Genomic DNA, 26,531 nt, shown 5'->3' with positions numbered 1-26,531 from the left:
TCCATAAGACACACTTTTTTCCTCCTAAAAAGTAAGGGGAAATATCTGTGCGTCTTATGGGGCGAATGGTGGTCCCTGGAGCCGAATTGCCCAGGGGACAAAAGAGGATCATGCTTTTTATTTTACAAAGAGAGAAGGGGGTGTTGAAAGGACCCCGCTCAGCAGCTGATCAGCAAGAGATCAGGAGAGAGATAAGAGTCCCGGCTCCCTTTCGGCCCCGCCCCCTTGCCCAGGCCTCTATTGTTGAATGTGCTGCAGAGGGAGGTTGTTTGTTTCCCCAGCTACATGTGACTGGCTGATTAGATTATCTGTCTGGAAACAGTAGAAATGGCTCCCTTTCCTTTAGAAGCTGCAGAAATGTGAGTTCAACCCCATAAAAATGGGGCCTTTCCTCTTTGCTTTTCCCCCTTTGCAAAAAAAAGCTGCAAAACTTTTAGCTGATCCTCAAAAAACCAGGGCTTTTCCCTTTGCAAAAAAGCTGCAAAACTTTTAGTTGATCCTCAAAAAAAGGGGGGCTTTTAGAGGAGAAAAATATTTTTTTTCTTGTTTCCTCCTCTAAAAACGAGGTGCATCCTATGGTCCGGTGCGCCCTATGGAGCGAAAAATACAGTACATAAGTTTATCATAAAGAAGTTCTTACTGCTTAGGAAATGAATATAAGTGGGTGTAAAATCTGCATTAGTTGTGGGTGAGAGGGGGGGAAGATTATGAGAGGAACAAGTCCCTAGTGTTATCCGATAGCAGAAATATATAATCAGAGCAGTGACATGGTACAGCTCTTACTGGGCTGAACTATTTCAAATTACTGGTGGGTACTGCATAGCTGAGTGTTCTGCCATATGAAACAACTCCCCAGACATACAAAGCTAGGTGGTTAGGCTAGAACCTTCCTCCTTGATATTACAGTTTTGTTTATCCAGGGAGTTTGTTATCTGGGGAACTCACACAGGCAGTACAAAACAGAACTGCCCAGCAAAAGCTGCACTCCATGCCTGTTCCGTGTGTTTCAGCTCAAACACCTATAATCAAATTCCTCCTCCTGATTTCAGCATTTAATCAAATTGCGCTAACTTTTCTAGGTAAGAGAGCATAAGGTTTATAATTTCACTGAAATTTGTTTCCTAGGTGATGCAGTTTTAAGGCTCCGAGTATCCTTTGGAAACAAACTACCCTCATTGGCGGGACAGCAGAGCAGAGTGTTGCATTCTGGGTTTTCTTCAAGGATTCTGGTCGCTGGGGTCGCACTTCAGCATAATTTTTACCCCAAGCCCCTTCTTGGTGGCCTCAAAAGCCTCCATAGCTTTTTCCAAAGGAAAGCGATGTGTCACCAGCGGTTGGATGTTCACTTTTTTTGATGCAAGCATAGCAATTGCCATAGGCCACCTGCAAGAAAAGAGAAGGGAGGTATTTGCAAAGGCAGCAAGTTCCAAGTAGCCTCTTGCGACACAAATGGAGAGACAGGAGGACAGCAGCAGCTGGTAGAGTCAAGCACCAGGACCAGCTAAACATGCCGTGCCATTGAATTTCCTGCTACATCGATGGTTTACTTGTTTTAATTTTATTCATTTTTACAAAAATTTCTATAAGAAACAAAATAGAAAATTCTTTCCAGTAGCACCTTAGAGACCAACTGAGTTTGTTCTTGGTATGAGCTTTCGTGTGCATGCATCTATTTTGTTTCGACTATGGCAGACCAACATGGCTACCCACCTGTAACTGTTTCTATAAGAAAGTTCTGCTCAGGAATTCCAAGAAACCAAAAAAAGACAATGCAGTATTGAAAGGCTGAGCCAGCCATCTTGATTCAGAATGGTGTTCAGTTGTATCCAGTCAGAGAGGAAAACCTCCTCCTTGATCTCAGAAACCATCATGCAGAATTTGGTGACTGCATCTAAAGGGGTACTGAAATGCACAGCCAACGGACAACTTTCCAAATGTAAAGTAGGAGCCTAGTTTGATTTTTATGGAGACATCTTAATGTCAGAGGGTCAAGTGATTGATTGTAAGAATCGAAGGCATTCTCTAACAACAGTTCACATCGTTTTTAAAGTCACTAGTTGGTTCACTATTTTCTTCTCCTCCTTTTTAACTTTGTAAGCTCAGTCACTAGTTTGAATACCTTTATAGGTGTTACCGTATTTTTTCACATTGAGCTGCATGCCACATTTGTATTAGCAATGTACAATGAATTATGTTTGGTTCCTATTCAAACTTAAGTTCTCATTTGCTTCCTGCTCACACCACCGTGATAAAAGAGCTACAGGAGGCATGTTTCTTTAAGTTATGAGATTTGTTTGATGAACTAACCCCTCTCTGTTGTTCACAGTGATAAACTGAGCGGATTCCTGTGGCTCTGGAATGCCAACTTTTATAAAACTGCATCCATTACTTTCACTACTTGTTTCCTGAGTTTTCATTCATTCATTCTTTTTTTTTAGGTTATGCTCTAGCGCATGGGTAGGAAAACTAAGGCCTGGGGGCCAGATCCGACCCCATCACCTTCTAAATCTGGCCTGCAGCCGGTCCGGGAATCAGCGTGTTTTTACATGAGTAGAGTGTGTCCTTTTATTAAAAATGCATCTCTGGGTTATTTGTGGGGCGTAGGAATTTGTTCATTCCCCCCCCCAAAAAAATAGTCTGGCCCCCCACAAGGTCTGAGGAACAGTGGAATGGCCCCCTGCTGAAGAGGTTTGCTGACCCCTATGATTCACCAATACAGCATTCTCTAATCACAAATGTTACACTGCTCCAACCATTGTTTGTCTGCAAACCCCCAACCACGAAATGTTTTATATATGTATGGTAACAAGCAATGTTACATGTAAGAATAGATAGAAGAATGAACTATAAAGTAGGAGGAAATGACAATGAAAACATGGTGAGCTATTGACACAAACAAACTTCGCACCACAGTTCTGAGCACTGTGAAAAAAACTTTCACCAGCCTTTCCTGCTCTTCAAAAATGCATGTTTTATCACTATGAGGACCCACCACAAAAGGAACTGGAAAACCACACTTACAGATTGTACCCTAACTGCTTCCGTGACTAAAAAACCCCCAAACGAAAACCTAATGTGCAGGAATGCCCTTAAAGAAAGAGTTTCAAATAATAAAAAATAAAACACATAGCAATTTCTTCTCCTCTATGCTTCTCTAGATCATTTTTTTAAATTAAAGTTTTCCAAATATAAAGACATTCCGATAGAAATACTGTGCATGCTCCTCATCACAGATTTGTGAAAGGTATAAATTAGGGGTGGGGAAGGAATGACCCCCTAGATCCTGTTGGACTCTGCCGTTCCCAGCCAGCAGGGCCAATGGGGAGGGATGATGGAAGCTGTAGTTTAACAAGTTCTGGGAGGCCACAGACTCCAAGCCCATCTGCAAACTATAAAGTTGCACCCAGTTTTAAGTCTCTGCTGTGGATAAGACCCTCATTTTCTTCTCTCCCACCACTCTGGGCCAAATGCTTAGTGAGACGCTGGAGACATGCAAGCATATCTCATGTGTAGCTGTTAAATAACAGCTGATAGTGAGGGGGGGCAACTTACAAATGGGGAAACAGCACAGAGGGAAATGGTTAAAAGTCTCCTACCCTTGCATGCACTCCTGATCAAAATTCAAAATACACTTTCCCCCAGTGGCTGTTTAGATAACAACAACAACCAGGAGACTCTTTTACAAATGTCCAACACCTTGTGAAGCTTGGCCCTTTGTTGCTCACTGGAGGGATAAGGATGGCTCTAAATCTCTTAGATTTCACTGGCTAGCCCTATCTGAACTTGCACTGACACTGCTTTACTATTCTGCAAAGCAGTTCATGTGTTACATAATCATCCTTATGTCAGGCTCTGTGTCAAAATCTATCTTTTAAAATTTTTTTTAAAAAAAGGAATGGAAATGTTTCGAAGATTATATGTTAAAGTGTTGTTCCTAAGAAAGACATGCTAATATGCCTAGAATAAAAATGTAAAGCATGTCTATGATTTGGAAAAGAGAAGAGATAAAAGAAATACAAAGAATGATACATTTGGAGAATGCAAAGATAAAGGTGGAAATAGAGATTCAAAGAATTCGAATTGTGGTGGAGGGAAGCTGTGGGTGGGTGGGGAGTATTATATGATAATTATGTAATATTTTCTTCCATTGTTTTCAATCTTTTATTCTTTTTCTTTTTCCCCCTGTTCTACTTTGTTGTTGTTTAGTCGTTCAGTCGTGTCCGACTCTTCGTGACCCCATGGACCAGAGCACGCCAGGCACGCCTATCCTTCACTGCCTCCCGCAGTTTGGTCAGACTCATGTTGGTAGTTTTGAGAACAATGTCCAACCATCTCGTCCTCTGTCGTCCCCTTCTCCTCCTTGTGCCCTCCATCTTTCCCAACATCAGGGTCTTTTTCTGGGAGTCTTCTCTCCTCACGAGGTGGCCAAAGTATTGGAGCCTCAGCTTCAGGACCTGTCCTTCCAGTGAGCACTCAGGCCCGATTTCCTTCAGAATGGATAGGTTTGGGACACTCAGGAAGAGGGAGGCCCGGGGGCTGATGGGGGATGTAGTTCCGCGTGGCGGGGAAGGCGCACACACCCCCTTTTCTCGCTCTGGCGGCGGCCTGAGTGCGCTGCCGGGAGGAAAGGACGGGAGCGGGAAAAGGGGGGAAACCAGAAGGAAACAAAGCAGACACTATGCCAGCCCTCAGACCCCTCATCAAGCCTAAGATCGTCAAGAAGAGGACCAAGAAGTTCATCCGCCATCAATCTGATCGCTATGTCAAAATTAAGCGTAACTGGCGGAAGCCCAGAGGTATTGACAACAGAGTCCGCAGAAGGTTCAAGGGCCAAATCTTGATGCCCAACATTGGGTATGGTAGCAGTAAGAAGACAAAGCACATGTTGCCTTCAGGATTCAGAAAGTTCCTTGTCCACAACGTCAAAGAGCTGGAGGTGCTGATGATGAGCAACAAGTCCTATTGTGCAGAGATTGCTCACAATGTTTCATCCAAGAATCGGAAGGTAATTGTGGAAAGAGCAGCTCAGCTTGCTATCAAAGTCACCAATCCAAATGCCAGACTGCGCAGTGAGGAGAATGAATAAATAGTTGTTCTTGTACAACTGTATTTAATAAAAAGTTTTAAAAAGTGGGGGGGGGAGAATGGATAGGTTTGACCTTCTTGCAGTGCATGGGACTCTCAAGAGTCTTCTCTACTACTTACTTAAACAAAATAAATAAATAATTTTGGGGAGGGGATAAAAGGGGGGGTGAGGCATTCCCTTTTTCCTCCTTGCATCAGTTCAAAAAAACCACCATTTGTATCTCCAGAAAATACTCACGTATTGCAGTATCGAAATACCCCTCGGATGTCCACCTCTCGCACAGCGGCATTTACAATGGGCAACGTGGCCATCTCAGGTCCCAGCCCCACCAAAACCAGAGTCCCTCCAGAACGTGTTGCCTGAAGACAAAAGGAGAGACCCAAAATAAATGTGCATCTCCGGTCAAGGATGACATGAGAGGACTCTCTCTGCCAACTTGGGGAGAACTCTTTCTAGCCTTGCAAACTGGGACAAAGCCCGAGGTGGGGATCTGAGGGCAGCTTCGTCGATGCAAACCAGCTTGTAAGAGAAACAGCAGCAGAAGATGCATGCAAAAATCTCACCCGACCTCAGGAGGTTGGGGTCCCCTGGAGAAGGGCCCTTTCTGAAGTTCTTAAATGGCAGGCAGCTTCATCACAGACAATACATTTGTCAGATGCTGTTATAAAGATCTCTCAGCAGAAAAAAGGATAATTTCCATGTGTGTTTTCTCTCATTTCCTCCAACAGCAATAATCTCCATATTGCAAGGAAAAATGAATGCGGGTGAGCTAAGAGAGACTCACATATATTCCAGTCTGGATACAGGCCTGGGCCCCGGTGCATTCCACCGTGATGTCAGGCATGCAACCAAGAGCTTGTTTCACCAGGTGGGCCACCTCCTCTGGGCTCTCACTCTTTACCTGGACTGCGAAATCAGCCCCAATTTCCTTAGCCTTTTCAAGGCGGGGAGCTGATAAATCTATAGGGGGGTTGGGAAGACAAATAACAAAAACAATGGATAGCATCAGAGCAGCATTCAGGTAATTGCGGATGTGCACACACCATACATTTAAGGCACATAGGTAAAGGGACCCCTGACAATTAAGTCCAGTCGCATACGACTCTGGGGTTGCGACGCTCATCTCGCTTTACTGGCCGAGGGAGCCGGCATTTGTCCGCTTCCACAGACAGTTTTTCTGGGTCATGTGGCCAGTATGACTAAGCCGCTTCTGGCGAACCAGAGCAGCACACGGAAACGCCGTTTACCATCCCGCTGGAGTGGTACCTATTTATCTACTTGCACTTTGACGTGCTTTCGAACTGCTAGGTTGGCAGGAGCTGGGACTGAGCAACGGGAGTTCACCCCGTCGTAGGGATTCGAACCGCCGACCTTCTGATCAGCAAGCCCAATCGGCACAGTGGTTTAACCCACAGCGCCACCCGCGTCCCTTTAAAGCACATGGCTTCCCACAAAGGAACTGGGAACTATAATTTGTTAAGGGTGCTGGGAGTTGTAGCTCCGTATTCTGTGTTGCTGACATAGACTTTGGTTTTTGAAGCTGGGTAAATCTTTGAAGTGGGTGAAGAGAGAGAGAGGACTGCATATGTAACTTGGATGTGTGCAATGAGAAATGTGGGGACAGCTTCTTACCCCCCCCCCCCGTTCCTCATCCTTTGGGTTGAGCAATTATTAACAAAACCCACAGTATAGAATCAAATCTGCTGATAAATTGTTCTTATCTTGTGTATATTTGAGCTTTGTACTGAAACATCAGTGGGTTAAACCACAGAGCCTTGGGCCTGCTGATCAGAAGGTCAGTGGTTCGAATCCCCGCGACGGGGTGAGCTCCCGTTGCTCAGTCCCAGCTCCTGCCAACCTAGCAGTTCGAAGCACATCAAAGTGAAAGTAGATAAATAGGTACTGCTCCAGCAGGAATTTCTGTGTGCTGCTCTGGTTTGCCAGAAGTGGCTTTGTCATGCTGGCCACATGACCCGGAAGCTGTACGCCGGCTCCCTCGGCCAGTAAAGTGAGATGAGCGCTGCAACACCAGAGTTGGATATGACTGGACCTAATGGTCAGGGGTCCCTTTACCTTTACCAAAACATCACCTCACCTTTTGCTTTACAAGGCATTTTCACCCTAGTTGCATTCCCCCCACCCCAATCCTGAAAAATGCTAATTGTTGCTAACTGGTTATAGTTTGTAAATTATTATTCTGGGAGTTTGACTCTTCATGTGCAGATGAGACTGGCCACTGGCTTGCCTGATTCTGGTGATATGCACGAGTGGAAAATATTGACATAACACCAAAGTTTTCGTCAACCACTTTTGCTTTTTCCACGATCTCTGAGAACTGGGCCTAACTGTCAAGGGAAAGTTAAGCACAATACAGTGGTACCCTGTGTTACGGACGCGATCAGTTCCGGGTCGCGGTATGTAACGCGGGCGTTCGTATCACGAACGCACAAAAAAAACCCGGAAGAAGCGTGAAGTGCGCAAAATGCTTCTGTCACGCGTGCTCCAGAATCACTTCTGGGTTGCGGGCGTTCGCAACTTGAACGTCCGCAACATGGGGTATGCATAACCTGGGGTACCACTGTACGCTTCATCTTTTCCTGGCACTTGCCTTGACAACCCTAGTACTTAACCCCATGTAAACCCAGGGGACCAAAATCAGAGTCATTACAGCACAAGGTGTCAAAGAGTTGGAAAATCTAACTTACCTGTTATCACCACTTGTGCAGCCCCCATCACCTTAGCAATAAGCAAAGTCACAAGTCCAATAGGTCCTGGAAGATGAGCAAAAGAAAAAAATCAGGAAGTGTTCTACTACCCTTTGCCATTTGTTTCCAGCTTGGTTTACAAGATGAAGATCTTTCCTAATACATATTTTCCTAAGGATGTTGTCACGCTGCAGTTTGTGTGACTGCCAACAGGAGGCGCTGCAAACTGCAACATGACAACAAACTGGGCCATTGCAACAGCACTGGGGGATGAAGAGGAGGGACTCAGATATGGATGCAGGTGGGCAGGCAGCCCAGGCCAGCAAACAGAGGTTTGCTGAGGTCTATGGGGTGATTTTGGTGTGGAGTATGGGGAGAGGTGGCTTTGGTGAGGAGCAAACATGGGTGACTTGGGCAAGGGGGTTGTGGTAGGTGGAGTTAGCAAGCAAGGAAATCATGGGCGCAGCCATTAGCAAAACAAGAAAAATGGAATATAATTTTAAAGCACAATCCAAGGGTAGGGAATTTTCTGTTGTGGAATGCCTTGCCATGTGAATCTATGAGGCCTCATCTCTATATCGCTTCAGGTAGTTGGTGAAGACCTGGCTCTTTTAAAATTCCTTCACTTAAGGCTGTCACTAGTTTAGTTCCTTGTTTACTTTGTGCTGCTGGAATTGTTCAACCCGCTGGATATGGTTACGTTGTTTTTTTGGTTGTGGGAAGGGATGTTTGAGGATAGTGTTTGGTTTTACTGCTTTTAATACTAACTTATGTTAAGAATAAATGCATAAAGCAGCAATAATACAGCAGTTGAAATAGTTTAAAGGGAGAATGAAAAGCTCTTTGTCTAGGGACAAAGATACAGTCGTGTTAAGTACCCAGTGAGCTTCTGTGGGAAGAGTCAAGATGGAGCACCACAAGCTAGAAGGCTTTCTCCCTAATTGCGACAAACCTTAAACCCATTGTATAGAGACTGAAGAGGCCCCAAAATTATGGAAGTAGAGGTTTTGGGGTAAACTCTAGGTCACATTTGGGTACATTTGGGTGTTTAAGCAGCAATGCTAACCATGTTTATTCAGAAGTGAGTGAAGTCAATAGGTGTCATGGACTGGCTGGCTGGATGCACAGGGGTGGTGGGAGACACCAGGTGGGAAACCCCCAAGGTAGGAAGGCTCAGAGCCCAGGGATTGGTGGTGGGACAACTATGAGTGGTCAGAGGGAGATGACTGGGAGGAGGAGGTGACAGGAGTTGAAGAGGTGAGAGGGTTTAGTGAGCAGGAAGAGTCTGTGGCAGACAGAAATCCAGAAACAGAGGCAGAAGCTGAAGCTAAAGCAGGAGAGGGGGTCAGGGCTAAAGAGGCAGAGATGAGTCCAGCTGGTGAAGAGGCATGCATGTCTCCCCCGCCTGCTGAGAGGAGCTCCCCTTCCCCATGCCTCCCAGAAACAGGAGAGGCAAGAAGAGGAGAAGTTAGATGCACACAGGCGCAGTCTCTTAGATTGCTTGGGGGAAACTCTGGAGAGGAGGGGACTTAGGCAGCTATGGGGAGGCAGGGGGCTTCAGTCTCATCAACCGCTTCACGGGGGCAAGACCTACTGGAGATGCGTTGCTGTGCTCACTAGGCCTGGCCTCCTCTGAGTCAACTTTGCTTCCTCGAATAAAGAGTTAACTTCACTGAGGCAGTGTGATTTATTGCTGACCTGCTCCTGGTACCCGGTCCTGACCATAGAGTTTACACTTGGGTAAGTGGGATTAGGACTACAACATGACTAGTCTATATGCAGATGACATTGCACTTTTGTGCAAGATCCCGTAAACAACTTTGGGAAACTTCCAGATCTTTTTAAGGAATTCAGTGCCATCTCTAGTGCGACATAATTTTACAAAGTCTGAAACAAAGGGTTTTAATTTGGATGAAATAAAAACGAAAAGTGAACAAAATGTTAGTCGGTTCCATGGTGGGACTCCCCAGTTAAATATTTAGGGATCTGGACTGTGCAAAATGTTGAAAATCTGATTGTACTTTATCATAATATAGTTATGTAGGCAGTTAAGGAAGATGTTATGCAGTTGGCATATTTGAGTATCTCCAGGACTGGGAAAATGTCAGCTCTAAAAATGAGTACTACCAAAAAAATATTATTTCTGTTTTTGCATGTTCCTCTTAAAATAATCACCAGCTGGATTCTCTGGACCAGCCCAAGGGTAGCCCCCCATAAAGCACATTGCAATAGTTGAGTCTTCATGACTTGTTATGAAAAAGCTGTTTCCTGACTTGCAACATATCCCCATGTGAGCGTCATGCACTGCCCACTGGACTTGGAGATGGCTACTTAGCTTGGAAGGAGGAGTTTGGATTTGATATCCTGCTTTATCACTACCCAAAGGAATCTCAAAGCGGCTAACATTCTCCTTTCCCTTTGTCCCCCACAACAAACACTCTGTGAGGTGAGTGGGGCTGAGAGACTTTAGAGAAGTGTTACTAGCCCAAGGTCACCCAGCAGCTGCATGTGCAGGAGCGGAGACGCGAACCCGGTTCACCAGATTACGAGTCTAACCACTACACCACACTGGAAAAACAAAGAACTGCAAAACAGGGCATTCCATACCAGCACCACAAATGAAGACCTTGCTTCCCAGAGTCACTCCGGCTCTTCGGCAGGCATGGATTCCCACAGAAAGAGGTTCGATGAGGGCACCTTCCTCAAAGGTCACATTGTCTGGAAGTCTGCAGCAAGACAGAAGTAAGAAACATGTCACACACAAAAATCAGAATGGTAATGGAAGAAAGTTATTATCTACCGCAGTGGTTCGCAATTGGTGTTCCGCGGACCCCAGGGGGTCTGCATAACCCACCCAGGGGGTCTGCAGCACATACCTGTAAAGTGTCTTAAGCATCCCACGGCAGGGAAGGGCTGCAGCCTGGAGTCGGGATTGTGGCCCCTGGATCTGGGCTGCTCAGCTCAGTCACCTTTGGTAGATGGGGGCTGCTATCTCTCCTGCCATGGCTGCAGCCCCTCCCACAGTGCCCTTGGGAAAAGTGAGCGGGTGGGTCGCTCCCAGGAGGGACCTTTCATACTGGGACATAGCTTGGCTTTTCAAAAACAGGCGTTCAGCAGTAATTAGCTAATTGGGAACCACTGATCTACTGAATCAGAAACACCATTAGCGAGGCAGATTCCAGAATAGCAAATATCCTCCCAAGTCCATTTAGACCCGGTCAAAGTTCCCATCTCTTCTTTGAAATGTCGCCCTAATCTAACTTGGATTCGGACTATTAATCTTAGAACTGCTGAAGCATAGCTGTTAAGTGTCTAAAGAAAGAGCAGAATTCCTTACTGCAAATTTTGACAAACTTGTGACCTCCCAAGTTGACCAGTGGGCCTTGAAATGCACAAGTTAGTCAACTCATCTAAGGAGGGCAGAGTTTGTTTGGGTTTTTTGGTCCCTTCAACATTGGCTAAAGCTTTGTTTTTCTGAGGGAGGATATGAGAAACCATTGGGCAAGGATCCATTATCCTCCCATTCATTACCAGCTGTTAGAGGCTCTGGGAACTGCTGCTCTGAGAGGGGCACAGGGGTCTCCTAATGGTTTTCAGCACCCTTAAGAAACTTCTTTGGGGGAAGCCATGACTGTCTAAAGTAGCACGATACTGCTTTAAATGTACAGTACAGATGGGGCCTAAGTAAAATTAGCATAGTACCATATTTTGGGATTCCTTTACTCTAGTATTCATGATAAATATTTAGAAAACATAACTAGAAAACATAACTGAACTAATATAAAAATGTGTCCAAAAAAATCCTTCCAGTAAAGCTCATACGAAAGCTCATACCAAGAACAAACTTAGTTGGTCTCTAAGATGCTACTGGAAGGAATTTTATTTTTTATTTTGTTTTGGCTATGGCAGACCAACACGGCTACCTACCTGTAAATGTAATAGAAATGTGTATCTATGATTGAAGACCCTTGGCAAAGAAAGGGGAACAGAAAGCCCCCCTCCAAAAAAAATGTTTCTTTGTGAGAACACTGTATTTTCAGCTTTTATATAAATGGACCCAATGCAGCGATTCTCAATGCAGTGGAATTTGCTGCCAAGGAGTGTGGTGGAGTCTCCTTCTTTGGAGGTCTTTAAGCGGAGGCTTGACAGCCATCTGTCAGGAATGCTTTGATGGTGTTTCCTGCTTGGAAGGGGGTTGGACTGGATGGCCCTTGTGGTCTCTTCCAACTCTAGGATTCTATGATTCTGCATAATCCCAAAACACACAGTGCCCACCATAATTAGTAATGGCGTACAATGGTCTTGTTGAGTTGCTTCAAGTCTACTGTGCAGCATTTAAAAGAATGATCTGTCAGATATCAATGAGAGGGGCCATAAAAGCTGATAGGAATTCTTAAATATCACCTGAATTAGAACTAAAAACAAGAAACCACCTGCAAAAATCACCCTCCAATTTCCCTATTCACTTGTTCATTAAGCTAATGTTTCCCATTTTATTTGTCACCCCAGTCATGATATTGTATAGTCTAGATATGCAAGATCAAGACTTTCAAACCAACAGACTTCCAGATCAACAATTACTATCCAATTTGCGCAAAACCACACTCAGTGGAGAAAATCCCTTTGGCTAGAGTGTTTCCCCATAGCATGTATTTGCAACTAACTTGTAGCAAAAGTTTGCATCGTGCTTGTAATAGCGGCACAGGTTCCCATCATCAGGAGGAGTTGCACAGAAGAAGATAGTTGGAGACAGGTTGTATCGGCCAGTTTTGCAGAATTCATCTATTTCTCGGGGAACTCCAGGCTCAATAGCCACTCGGTCACCTGGGACACAAAGATGCAACAAGCTAAGAGACTGGACTAATTGTCAGGTAAAGAGGTGATCTGCATCTTGGGATCAGAGATCAGACTGCATAGCACAAAATATATCAAAACACATTAGGAAATCACATTTTCAGACAATGCAGCTTAACATCCTTGCCAGGGTTCGGTGCTGGAGCTCCCCGCGCGTGAGCCTAAGCTGCCCACGCACGAGGTACCAGTTGTAGGGGAAAAGCGGCCAGCGTTCCGCGTGCGTATGGGCACAGGCGCCGGCCAAGTCTCACAATCTGAAGGTAGCTGAGTAAGACGGAAAATGACTCCGAAGGTGCGTGAGTGAATGAATGCCTCAAAATCAAATGGGTGCCTCGAAAACTAATGGATGCCTCGAATCTGAATTGGAACTACTTGTAACCTCCTGCACTATCATTTAGCAATAAAGAAAACCAAACCAAGGATGTTATCTAAGCATGGGATTTCTCCGACAGAAATTAAAAAATCCTGAAACCTTTACCCTTTTCCCCAATTGACGACAGACACCGAATCTATCTTTAGTGGCTTTGGCAAAACCCGCATAGGCTCGTCTTCTAGCCCTAAGCTAAGTTTCCCTGAGCTCTCAGTCCCTGCGCGCCAATTCTTCCGCGATGCTAACTAAATAAAACTAAACCGATAAATCTTCCGCAAATCTAGCCCTAGGCTAAACCTAAAAGCCTAACTAAAACCTCACCGAAAGATCTTCCGCAAACTAAACCTAACTAAAAGAAACCCATCCAGCCCGCTCCCAAAACCCTTAAACTAAACTTGACTGAACTAAGCTTCAACTGAACAAACATAAAAGAACGTGCCTAGGCGGGGAGCCTCAGCCTTTTATTTAGGAACAGGTATGACATCACGATAAATAATTCAACCAATAAAACCACTGTTGCTGCCCTCCAAAAAGGCGGGAAGCAGGATAAACGTCCATTGATAGTTTTGAAACATTACTGGAACTACAAGTTAAGGGCGGAGTAATCCTAATGGCAAAATGACTCTTCATTCTTACTTTCACTTTCACTTTTAAGTGTAAGGATACGAAAAGTAGTTCTTAATAACCATTAAAATAAACAAATAACCGCGGATCTTTAGCGGATCCACGAAGTGTATTCCGACACATCCTAGCATCCGTAGGTGAACTCCAAGCCATTTTCACACATATTATCTCAGAAAAACTTTCAACAGCCCCCATAGTTGTGCCAGGACCATTACAGTGGTACCTCTGGTTACGAACTTAATTCATTCTGGAGGTCCGTTCTTAAGCTGAAACCGTTCTTATCCTGAGGCGCGCTTTCGCTAATGGGGCCTTCCGATTTCTGTTTGCATCCCGGGGCAAAGTTCGCAACCAGGAGCAGCTACTTCCGGGTTAGCGGAGCTCGTAACCTGAAGCATTTGTAACCAGAAGCATTTGTAACCAGAGGTACCACTATATCCTTTATATTTCAGGTGATGTGGCTTAGATAACAACCGAATGCCTAAGGTCTTCTAGTGAGTACATGGTACAAGTCAGTAAGATTTTAAGTGAGCACAGGGATGGGGGACCTATCTGTTGTGATATCAGTACAAGCCGAGCTGCAAGAAGCGAGGCACCTGACTTAAGAGTCATATTTCACACTGTGGGAAATCCAACAATCATTCCACACAAGTGATGTCATTGTAATTTACTGTTGTATTCTTTACTTTCTGTTTTGCATCGGAGATGCAAGACGCTTTAATAGACAGCTCTGAATTAACGAGCTGGCTACGCAGACATTCTGCTCTTTATCTACAATAAAGTAGGTTTTAGCCAAAAGGCTTGTGTGTGTTGTTTTCAAGCTGGGAACAACCGCATATTACAATTGTGCCCCTGGACTCCAGAAGCCAGAGGGCACGGAAGCTTCGTCCGCCTTGGGGTCAGTCTCTCAACTTGCCCCCGCGGGAAGTTTTCATAACACTATCACCCTCCAGATGTTGTTAGACTCCCAACTCACAATTGTGAGAGTTGTAGTTCAGCAACATCTGGAGGGCTATATGTTCTCCATTGTAATATTAAAACATTCAAATCTACAGTCAGGTTTCCATCAGTTCCAAACTCAGCAGGCAGATGTCTGACAAAGAGTTTCCTTTGAGGATTTCTGACATTTCATCCAAACACAAAAGTTGAGGATCAGAATTTTCCTTCTCCTAAATGGGCTACCATCCCAGGTTGACAAGCCTCACCTGCCCCTTACTCCCCTCTACAGCATGTGCAGAAACCGCCTTCTTGACCGTTGGACCCACTATTGGCCTCGTCTGCTCAATCTGACGGAGCCTGTTTTTGCATGCAGGGAAAGTCCCTAACTCATGGAAAGTCTGAGACCTGCCAACTTACCCTCATATGGTTCAACTGGCCAATCAAAGCTGTTTCTGGGTGTGGCCGCTGTTGCATGCTGACAGCTTCCAGGAGCCACAGGTGAGAGCTGAGTGCAGGGTGGGGACCATAGGTAGACAAACTAGCCCAGATGGAGTATGACATGTCCCCCACCAGAGGTCCTACCTCTCCCCTAACATCACATACACCCCACTAAAGACATTAATATATCCTAGAGCAGTGTTTTTCAACCACTGTTCCGCGGCACACTAGTGTGCCGCGAGATGTTGCCTGGTGTGCCGTGGGAAAAATTGAAAAATTCAAGAGAATTACTTTATATATAGTCAATATAGGCACAGAGTTAATTTTTTTAACATTTTCTAATGGTGGTGTGCCTCGTGATTTTTTTCATGAAACAAGTGTGCCTTTGCCCAAAAAAGGTTGAAAAACACTGTCCTAGAGATCTCACCAGCCATCAAAAGGAGGTATGTAATCACCATGGCCACTTTGATCTGTGGATGAAGGTCTGTTTACGGTGCCACAAGCACCACATTGCATGCTGGGATTTGGTCATGCGCTTGTAGCGCTGTGGCGCCATTTTTTGTGGAATTATTTTCCATTAGAAGTGAAAGCCCAACATAGCCATGCTATCAACGTTCCATTTTTTTCTATCTCTCTAGTCTCCCTAAATTTGCCTGTTTTAAATGCTTGTTGCTTTTTATGTCTTAATTTTATTTTATGGAATATGTTTTATATTCTGTTCTCCACTTTTAACGCTTTTTTATTGTTTGGCTGTACTGTACTGTACTTTGTATTCTTGTACAACACGGTCTGGTGGAGTTGCTTTTTACATGAGACTATAAGGTGCTTTGTGAGGGGAGGAAGTGGGTTATACATGTTTAAATAAAATAAAAATGAATGAATAAACGAAGGCCCCTGCTCACCTTTCTTTAATTTGGTAACTGCGGACCCAACTTTGACAACTGTTCCTGAAGCCTCGTGGCCCAGCACCATGGGGTTCTTCACAACAAAATCCCCAATTCGCCCATGTGTCCAATAATGGACATCAGAGCCACAAATCCCTACAGAATGCATCTTCAAAAGCACCTCTAGGAGAGAAGAGACAAATCAGAGAGTGAAATCTCCTCTGCAATGCAAATACACCAATATCAAGGAAACAGTGGACGGCTTGGAAATCACTTGGCTTTTCAATATTTGTGTTTCTAGTTATTTTCTAGGGATGCGGGTGGCGCTGTGGGTTAAACCACAGAGCCTAGGGCTTGCTGATCAGAAGGTCAGCCATTTGAATCCCCGCGATGGGGTGAGTTCCCGTTGCTTGGTCCCTGCTCCTGCCCACCTAGTAGTTCGAAAGCACATCAAAGTGCAAGTAGATAAATAGGTACCGCTCCGGCGGGAAGGTAAACGGCGTTTCCATGCGCTGCTCTGGTTCGCCAGAAGCGGCTTTGTCATGCTGGCCATATGACCCAGAAGCTGTACGCCGGCTCCCTTGGCCAATAAAGCGAGATGAGCGCCGCAAACCCAGAGTCGGACACAACTGGACCTAATGGCCAGGGGTCCCTTTACCTTTACCTTAGTTATTTTCTAAGTGGAAATGTCTGGAATATTGACATTTCTTTTCTGGTTTCTTGCCAGAAGGCTCCTAGAATGTTTCAAAGATGTAATATCTAGTGCAGGCAGGTTTGAGTCATGGCCAGTTGAGTTTGACAGCCGTTGCCTAGATTACCTGTTTCCCATCTCACATTACCTGCCGAGTCATGTACGCCCATCAATCTACCTGCTTGCTATCTTGTATCTGTTAAGAGTGGTTAAGAGTTACCATTTTCTGGAGGAAAGCCTTATTTCTTCAGAAGTGCTGAGTTGTCCAATGAGCAGCGTTCAAAATTCACCGGGCGCCATTTTAAACTTGGCAATTGGTCACTTGTGACCAAATGAAGATGCCTGGACCCCAAAATGGTGCCTGACACCTCCATGTCTGCTCCATGCCTGGGGATCCTTGAATCTTGCCTATTTTCACACAGTAACAACACATCCTTTAGAATTCGATCCGTGATATTTTATCTGCACAATCAGAACGAATTTCAGGAACCAAAAAGTCTCTTTGGTTTACCTCTTTCGGAGTGAAGTCTTGGACTTGGGGGGGAACTACTAACTTGGCATAGCTATCAACCTTCCCTTTTTTTGCAGTGGGAAATGGCGCTGGAATAAGGGAATTTCCCACAAAAAAAGGGAAAAGTTGACAGCTATGTAACTTAGTCCCGCAAATCTCACTGCATTTCAGAGATATACATGTTTTGCTGAATTACTTGTACAGTGAACAGAGATTTCAGAATCAAATTTACTTGAGAAATTAATTGGAATTCACCTCTTGGCCATTATTTGGGTCTTGTGTGAACCAAATGCATGGGGTTACAACACTGGGAAGAGGAGAAGTCCTTAATTCCCATACAACAATGGGTTAATGATTTGTACTCCCTACTCTGAGTTGAGCTGGCGATGAATCAACATAATCACAAAGGTGAGAAATATGAGAACGGTTTTGCTAGCTTTTCTTGAGACTCACGCATGCAGTCATAGGAAGCAACCCAGCATATCTGTATTACCAACTCAAAACACATGAATCCACGTCTCCCCTTTCTATGCTGGCTTTTCGTTTGCCTGATACTTCGGTAGCATTGTTTGAGAACTGTAAGGAAACAGCTTCTGTTAAATGCAGTAGCACTGCTGAGCAGAGGTGTGGGGATTGGAAGGGTAACAAAAGAGAGCAGAGGCAAAGAGCAAAGTCCAATCTGCTGCAAGAGGTGCTAATCTCACCAGCACCGCACAGACCTCACAGGTTCACACCTGCGCAAGCCACTAGAGGCCTCTGTGCTGATGCATTTGGAGGGGTTTAGACTGGGTTCTCCCTTCGATCATCCTCCATCTTAAAAATTAGGACCCCACTTCACTCTAGACAGGTGTCAATCCTATTTGTAGTCTGGCTACCTCCATCAACCATCCTGCTCAATTGGTTAGAAAGTGGTGCTGATGACGCCACGGTTGCAGGTTCGATCCCCGTATTGGACAGCTGCATTGCAGAAGGGTTGGACTAGATGATTCTCAGGGTCTCTACAATTCTATGCACCTATGAATCTAATTTTCTTCTCCACCGCTCTGCCACTGCCTGCTCTTCTTGCCTTCTGCTGCTTGCTATGTCTCTCTGCTCCTGCTTGGCTCTCAGCCAAATGATCCTTCACTCTTGAACCTCTTGTTACAGGTAGGTAGCCGTGTTGGTCTGCCATAGTCAAAACAAAATAATAATAATAATAAATTCCTTCCAGTAGCACCTTAGAGACCAACTACCGTAAGTTTGTTCTTGGTATGAGCTTTCGTGTGCATGCACACTTCTTCAGATACACTGAAACGGAAGTCACCAGACCCTTATATATAGTGAGAGAGTGGGGAGGGGTATTACTCAGAAGGGTGGTGGGAATGGGTGATAGGCTGATAGGTGTGGAAAACCTGTTGTTCATTATTCAAACCATGGAGAGTCCTGGTCTGAACAAAGACATTGGATTCTTATCTCATTATACATGACAAAGCTATCTTTAGCCATCTCACCCCTTGCTTTTTCCTTTAAGACTAATTGCAGTCATTAACAGTCATCAACAGGTTTTCCAAAACTATCAGCCAATCACCCATTCCCACCACCCTTCTGAGTAATACCCCTCCCCACCCTCTCACTATATATAAGGGTCTGGTGACTTCTGCTTCAGTGTTTCTGAAGAAGTGTGCATGCACACGAAAGCTCATACCAAGAACAAACTTACGGTAGTTGGTCTCTAAGGTGCTACTGGAAGGAATTTTTTTTATTTTTTATTTTGTCTTAAACCTCTTATTAGTGAATAACCAAAGGCAAGGCTTTCCCCCGTTAACTCAAGTAATTCTGAATAGGACCTTTAGCACACAAACCAAGGGAATGTTTTATGAAAGGCCAAACACATGGACAGCCATAGCAAACGTATATATTAACTCAGGCCACTCATTCCCCCCCCCCCATGAGACAGTACAGAAATGGCAGCATCTAACTAACCCTTGCAGCAGGTGAACCTTCATTCCAATGCACAAGCAGCAGAATATCTGAAACGGAGACATATGAAAGATACAACAGCTGGTTCTTTGGCTGCAGAAATTGCAAGCTGCTTTCTCCACCTAGCCAGAGGTATCTACTGCAATCTTCTAACAGCGCCATCTTTCATGTGTCAATTTAGAGAAAGAAGAACTTTCGAAATTGGCACCGGGAGTGGGGAACATTTCCCCTGAATATTATGACTGTTTATACCTTGAAGAGTTAATTAAGAATTGAAATGGTTACCATTATTCCTTTCACTGAACCAACTGTATTGCTAAGGCAATAAATTAGCCTTTGGTGGAGGTTGAAGATTTAATCTGAATACTCAAGGAGCCTGACTTTATTTTGCACCAACATCGTGATGATTCATCTGACAAGAGGTATAAAATACGTTTTGTTAAAAAATAAAAAAAATCACAAGCTGAATGACAGCTAGCCTTAACAGACTTACCGTTGGGACCTGGTTCAGGTATTGGCCGGTTTTCCTGCAAGGAAACAAAGCAGAGAACATTCAGCTGTCTTCAAAACTTGCTGTTGCTTCCTCTAGGATTACAGGTGAAACTCGAAAAATTAGAATATCGTGGAAAGGTTCATTTCTTTCAGTAATTCAACTTAAAAGGTAAAACTAATATATGAGATAGACTCATGACATGCAAAGTGAGATATGTCAAGCCTTTATTTGTTATTATTGTGATGATTATGGCGTACAGCTGATGAGAACCCCAAATTAACAATTTCAACGATATTCTAATTTTTCGAGTTTCACCTGTATATTGAAGGCTGGTTCAGGTAGCCTACTATAGTAAATTTCTCACCATCCTAAAGGCCCACAGTGTTTGGCTTATACTGAAAGAACACTATTCAGAGGTAGAAAACTGGGAATAAAGCAAATAGAGGTATTTGAGCCACTTGTGGGTCGAAACATGAGCAACCTCTTCCAATTGCTGTGAAGCTGAGTCTACAAGCACTGTGCTTGCCCGCAGCTTAGATGAATTGACTGGGTAGTGCTAATGAATCCAAAGGGGATGAACTTATTACATTGCTGGACATACGAGCACCAGCTTGAATCTAATCAGAATTAAATCCTACCAAGTTCAACTGATTTTTTAAAAAAACTATTAAGTACTTAGGATTGCAACATTAATCTTCCTAGCCTAATCTAAGATTTTTTGCAAAACAACATCAAACCTTGCGTTACGTGATTCTGCGCCACTTCTATTCTGAGAGATGTTCAAAAATATAGCACTTTCAATGAAGACTCAAGTAGGATTGCCTCATTGCAACAAGCTTTTGAACGCTCTATATGCAATGTTCAAATTGAAAAGCTTCAGAGAAAGTACACTCGCTGGGCAATCCTATGCATGTCAATTCAGAATTAAGTCCCAGTGAGTTCCACAGGACTGCAAACTCAGTCTTCACCATTTAAAGAGAAGTGAGTAATAAGTAAAAGGGAGGTGTGATAAAATACCTAAAATTGCTTTAGGGATGCAGTGGAGCACGCAAGCAAGTCTTTAATGTTTAGCCAGTGAGCAAACATAATATGGATACATGTCCAAGATGACAAAATCTCAACCGGTGGCTTCTAACTTAACAATTCTGCTGGCAGAAGGATTTTTAGCTACGTGATGGAATCTCTCTGCCCGCTCATTTCCCTGTGCACCCTGTAAATCAGCTCGGGTGTGTGTGTGTGTGTGTGTGTGTGTGTAAAAGGAACCTTTAGAACATGGGTAGGCAAACTAAGGCCCAGGGGCCGGATCCGGCCCAATCGCCTTCTAAATCCGGCCCATGGACGGTCTGGGAATCAGCATGTTTTTACGTGAGTAGAATGTGTCCTTTTATTTAAAATGCATCTCTGGGTTATTTGTGGGACATAGGAATTTGTTCATTCCCCCCCCTCCCCAAAAATAAAGTCCGGGCCCCCCACAAGGTCTGAGGGACAGTGGACCAGCCCCCTGCTGAAAAAGTTTGCTGACCCCTGCTTTAGAGCAGAATGAGGGGGTCACATGGGGAGGGGGAGGAAGTTCCACTGTGCAGCTAAAATTTCTTTTTGGTAGAGCTACCACCCAAAAAGCTAATCATCTGGTTTTAGCCTGCTCTTTAAAAAGTGTGATCCTAGCATTAAGAAACCAGAAATATTTGCGCACACCAAGATGCAGCCCTTATTGCAAATAGGTCACATTCAACCATAGTTGTTATGCATATAACTTCTCCCAAAGAATCCTGAGGGGTAAACTAAAGTTCCCAGGATGCTTTGGGGGAACAACATATGCTTTAAATGTATGGTGCATAAACTCATCATTACCTGTCTGTTGTGAGGAAAGCAACATTCCATAACTACGGAGAAAATGCTAATACAGTAGTTCACTAACAGCCCTGTGACTAAACTCCAGTGGTAAATCTTCCTCTCTTATCAGAATTCAAGATATCAGAGAGGTTAAGGTTAATGAAAATTCCACAGTAGCAGCCAAAGTTCTTGCAAGGAAAGCAGCACACGGGAAATGAGAAAAGAACACTACAATAACTTAGGATATTTCACAGCAGTGGCTTAAAACACAGCAAGTTCATTTCCCACCTGCTACCATTCAAGCCACATTTGCACAGTGTTGAACACATCAGAGCAGGGGCAGGGAGGTATTTACCCAACGCGCATGACCTTTTCGGTTTCCCTGCCCCAGCAAACCACCCACTCTCGGATTGCCCATTCATAAAGCTTTCATAAGTGCATGCATGCTCATTTGCGCATGTGCAGTGGCTTGTCTCAAATGTGCACACTGTAAGTGAATGCAGCTTAAGTTTTCTAGTTCGATTGTAGATGGTTTAGGAAGAAAAAACCACATGAAACAAAAGTATTTGTCAAGAAACTACAGGATGGCTATGAATTGTGGCTAATGTATGTACATAGCTGCAAGAATGAGCCGTGAGAATGCACTGGATGGGGACATACCCTTAGAGCAACAGTTACAGGTGGGTAGCCGTGTTGGTCTGCCATAGTCGAAACAAAATAGAAAATTCTTTCCAGTAGCACCTTAGAGACCAACTGAGTTTGTTCTTGGTATGAGCTTTCGTGTGCATGCACACTTCTTCAGATGCACTGAAACAGAAGTCACCAGATCCTTAAAAATAGTGAGGGAGTGGGGAGGGGTATTACTCAGAAGGGTAGTGGGAATGGGTGATCAGCTGATAGGTGTGGAAAACCTGTTGACGACTCTTAACGGCTGCAATTAGTCTTGCAGGGAAAGGCAAGGGGTAAGATTCCCAGGACATTCTATAAAAGATCTCAAAGTAGCTGTCTCAATACAAAGAAATTTCAGAAATAAACTGGAAAGAGAAGTGGCTGAATTGCAACTAATCACCAAACTTAAAACCATGGAGAAACCTGGTCTGAACAAAGACATTGGTTTCTTATCTCATTATACATAACAAAGCTATCTTTAGCCATCTCACTCCTTGCCTTTCCCTGCAAGACTAATTGCAGCTGTTAAGAGTCGTCAACAGGTTTTCCACACCTATCAGCTGATCACCCATTCCCACCACCCTTCTGAGTAATCATCCTCCCCACTCCCTCACTATATTTAAGGATCTGGTGACTTCTGTTTCAGTGTATCTGAAGAAGTGTGCATGCACACGAAAGCTCATACCAAGAACAAACTCAGTTGGTCTCTAAGGAGCTACTGGAAATAATTTTCTATTTTCCTTAGAGCAACAGTGGTTGGTGGCAACTGCCTTCATTCCCTGTTCATTGCTTCCTAGAGTCATCAAGTCAACTTCAATAGGATGAAGGATTCTGGACCAAATCAACCTTCATTTTGATCCAGCTCATGTTCTATCCCAAGTTGATCAACAGCAAATTATCTGCATGCATTTATATACCACTTTGCTCCCAACATGGAACCCAAGGCGACATCCATGTGGTTCCCAGGCACTCGCCGGACCCAGACCTGCTTAGCTTCAGCAAGATGGTGGCCTCATGTGTCACACACTGGAGCTATTAAGGTTTGGGTCATACTACATAACTAATGAGCACATGCTGTGTATCCACAGAGAGAAAAATCAATGTTCACAAGCCGGGTAAAGGCAGAGTGTACAACACCATGTCTATGCAGTGTGCCCATTAAACTGTCATGCATAAAGTTGCCCTGAACTGCAAGGGAGTTTTTGCAGCTATAATCCTAGGCACACTTAGTAAAGTTAAAGGGACCCCTGACCATTAGGTCCCAGTTGTGTCCGACTCTGGGGTTGCGGCGCTCATCTGGCATTAATGGCCGAGGGAGGCGGCATACAGCTTCCGGGTCACGTGACCAGCATGACAAAGCCGCTTCTGGCAAACCAGAGCAGCACACGGAAACACCGTTTACCTTCCCGCCGGAGCGGTACCTATTTATCTACTTGCACTTTGACGTGCTTTCGAACTGCTAGGTGGGCAGGAGCTGGGACCGAGCAACGGGAGCTCACCCCATTGCGGGGATTCGAACCGCCGACCTTCTGCTCAGCAAGCCCTAGGCTCTGTGGTTTAACCCACAGCACCACCCACATCCCTTACCTGGGATCAAATGCCACTAAACAGCACAGGACTCACTTATGAGTAAATACTCCATTTTTGCAAGCGGCATGGAATGCCCAATTCTATGCACATTTATTCAGAAATAAGGCCCACAGCATTAGATGGGGTTATTCTCTAGGAGGGGCTGTCACTCAGCACTGCAAGCACATGTTTTGAATGAAAATAGTCCCTGGTGAAATCTCAAGGAAGGAGTGGGAAAGACCCCCTTCTGAAGACAAGGAGGAGAGCTGCTGCGTCAATAGGAGACAATACAAACAGACCAATAATCCTACATTTGAGTATTTTTTTAAAAAGCCCTATGCTACTCATGCTGACTCAGAAATAAAACATTCTGCTGAATTCAAGGTGTCTCCCAAGGGCAAGATTGCTTCCTGATGCTGCAAGCCTATACCCGTTTACTCGAACGTCAGCCTCGCTGTGTTCAACGGGGCTTACTCCCCGGTAAGTGCGCACAGTCCTTTCTCAAAGCATTCTGGGCACTGTAGTTCGTGAAGCCTCGCAAGGCCATTGCAACTTCGGGAGGGGCAAACTACACTACCCAGAGTCCTTTGAGGGGAAAAGCTGCGTCTAAATAAGGCCACGGCTCTCGCTTCAAGGGCGAGCTGGGGGCAAGTTTGCACACAGGCGACACCAGGGCCACACGCAGGAACGGCTCGAAAGCAAAAAACCGAAAAGCCAAAAGGCTTTTGCAACGTGCATGCATGAAGGCGGCGTAGGCAAAAGTAAACCGCGCCCGACCGGCCCCCTCCCTGACTTCGAGGCCGCCATGCAACGCCCCACCCCCCCCAATCTGAGGCCGTTTCTGAAAACGGCACGTTAAAGTCCAGCGGGGCCGTACCAGGCGCAAGTCGCCGGCTTTGTGCACCACCACCGACAGGTTCGCGCCGTCGGCTCCCTTCGCCGCCATCGCCGCCGCGCGCTTCGCTGTCCGCTGAGGTGACGCGCCTCCAAATGCCGCCGCAGCCGCTTCGCCTCCCCAGCAGCTTTGTCGGGGAACTTTGTCCTCGGCGGCCGGCGAGGAACGGGAGAGCTCAGACTTTGCCCCCCCGCCGCTGCCGGGCCTCAGCTCAGTGGCGCGGAGAGCCGTGGCGCAACTCTATCCCTGCGGGGTTGTAGCTGCTTTGCCGAGGCCTGCATTCGCTATCGCCGACGGTGCTTATCTAGGGCACGTTGCCTGTTGTGTGTTGCGCGTGTTGTTCCTCACACAAAACCCCACAGAGACTTAGAAGAATATTCCATTCTTAGAAGAAGCACAACCCCACCCCTCACCATTCCTCTTCCCTCCTTTTCTTCCTAACCTAATACTGCATGCAACGCCTAAGAAAACTGATCTGTAGTAAACACAACTTGAAAAAAGAGACAGTGCATGTATTTTTGTATAAACGACGAAATGTTCAGTCCTCTCTTTTTGGGGGGTGGGGATTTATCCCACCACCCTTATGGGTTTTGTATGTGTGCTTTTATAAATCTGAGGCTCCCTACAGACCCTGCTTGTATGTATCTTCCTCTTATGATTGTATAAGGCAGTCCTTGGAGGAACCCCACAGTTGCCTAACCTTCGCTCCCATAGGTTCAGGTTGGGGGTCACAAGCAAGAGACTTCAGACAGGAGATGGAAGCAAAACAGCAGCCTATAGGCTTGATCTTTATTGTTGCAACAAGACTTCAAACTACCACACAGAAGAAGCAGAGAGAAGTCCTGAACAATGGTTACATCCAATATTTTAAAGTTTCCCATAATACATTTCCGGAAGCATCATCAAGACATCATAGATATGTCACAGAAAAAGGTGTGGTCTCAGGTAGAACCTGAAATCCAGGCATGGCCCTGTCACTCAAATATAGTCTTTCCCAGTACTCCATCATAGTACAAAAGGGAAGCATTGACAGTTCCATGGTCCCCGAGTCAAGTCAAATATCTCTCTTTTTCTTGTCTGAGCTTCATCCCACTATATTGGTAGGTATTGTGATTGAGATGGTTATCTGTCTGACACTTGGGGCAGGATATCACCCCTGGACTTGACTGTACATCCCAGAGATTATGGTGGGCTCACTCACCCCTCTCCTTACATCTCACTTCCCCTGGGTCCTAAATGCCATTGGAACTGAGAAGACTGATGCCACAATGTGATTTCTTATGAATTTGTAAAGTTTTCCCATTGGGCCTTTACAAAGATAGGTTTATCAGTGAATTGCTACATTTGGTAACATGCTCTTTGCCTCCTAGCGTGGAGAGGCAAGGCTTGGGGTGGGGGGGGTGGAAGGTCTCTTGTCCCCCTTCCTATTTCCCGGTAACAATTTAGAAGAATCAGTCACTGTAGATTGATCTATAGATATGCAATATGTAATGCACCAGCCATTTAAAGCACATGGGCACATGCACACAAGGATCACAGGAACTGCATTTTTTAAAAGGTGCTCGGAATTGTAACTTGATCAACTGCAGTTCCCGGGATGGTTTGGGAGACGGGGTGTGCTTCAAATGCATTAGAGGTTATTGTATATAAGAAATCCATCTATATCATATCTTTTTTGTATAAAAATTATATCGGACATCTACAAAAATTATATCGGGTATCTTACAGCGTTTCATAATGTCTCTGCTGCACTATAACTGAATGAATGAAGGGTGGTATACAATTTTAATAAAAATAATATCTAAAATCTATATAACATAATCTCATAGAAGTATGGACTATCATATACTGCGCTATCATAATTTATACTAAGGGTGATTTCAATTATCCAAGTGTCTGTCCTTTTGAAGCCAATAATAGCATTCTCCTCTTGAGAGAAACTGAAAGCTTTGCAGAAGTGCAAAACATATGTGGGGGACGGGTGTCTATGGAAATCCTAAGGGGCCAGTAAAAA

The 26,531-nt window shown here is 44.8% G+C and overlaps 2 protein-coding genes across 3 annotated transcripts; one reads left to right on the top strand and one right to left on the bottom strand.

The window, feature by feature from the left end:
- Nucleotides 1–1,216: 1,216 nt before the first annotated feature.
- SORD (sorbitol dehydrogenase) lies at nt 1,217–24,606 on the bottom strand. 2 transcript variants are annotated; one of them, XM_033167038.1, is made up of 9 exons: nt 24,500–24,606; nt 19,552–19,585; nt 15,916–16,080; nt 12,456–12,615; nt 10,399–10,517; nt 7,792–7,857; nt 5,871–6,046; nt 5,324–5,445; nt 1,217–1,383 (listed from the first exon to the last, which is right to left on the bottom strand). In XM_033167038.1, exons 1-9 carry the CDS (start codon nt 24,566–24,568, stop codon nt 1,218–1,220), a joined length of 1,077 nt encoding a protein of 358 aa, XP_033022929.1. In that variant the 5' UTR covers nt 24,569–24,606; the 3' UTR covers nt 1,217. The 2 variants fall into 2 exon arrangements, with proteins under 2 accessions (XP_033022929.1, XP_033022930.1); XM_033167039.1 differs by lacking the exon at nt 19,552–19,585 and having other exon boundaries at nt 24,500–24,550.
- Nucleotides 4,674–5,122, top strand: LOC117056563 (60S ribosomal protein L32). The gene has a single exon (XM_033167040.1). The coding sequence runs from the start codon at nt 4,679–4,681 to the stop codon at nt 5,084–5,086; it is 408 nt and encodes a 135-aa protein (XP_033022931.1). The 5' UTR covers nt 4,674–4,678; the 3' UTR covers nt 5,087–5,122.
- Nucleotides 24,607–26,531: the final 1,925 nt, after the last annotated feature.

Source organism: Lacerta agilis, chromosome 13 (genome assembly GCF_009819535.1).
Source record: "Lacerta agilis isolate rLacAgi1 chromosome 13, rLacAgi1.pri, whole genome shotgun sequence".
Lineage (NCBI taxonomy): Eukaryota > Metazoa > Chordata > Lepidosauria > Squamata > Lacertidae > Lacerta > Lacerta agilis.
This window is presented reverse-complemented; position numbering and strand designations above follow the sequence as displayed.

Bases quoted from the DNA above. Each gene is read 5' to 3' on its own strand.
- SORD (XM_033167038.1), bottom strand. From the start codon at position 24,568: ATGGCGGCGAAGGGAGCCGACGGCGCGAACCTGTCGGTGGTGGTGCAC. The intron at 16,081-19,551 runs GTAAGTCTGTTA...CTTCTCTCCTAG, and splicing joins ACCTGAACCAGGTCCCAACG to AGGTGCTTTTGAAGATGCAT. The intron at 1,384-5,323 runs GTGAGTATTTTC...CTTTTCTTGCAG, and splicing joins GTATTTCGATACTGCAATAC to GTGGCCTATGGCAATTGCTA.
- LOC117056563 (XM_033167040.1), top strand. From the start codon at position 4,679: ATGCCAGCCCTCAGACCCCTCATCAAGCCTAAGATCGTCAAGAAGAGG.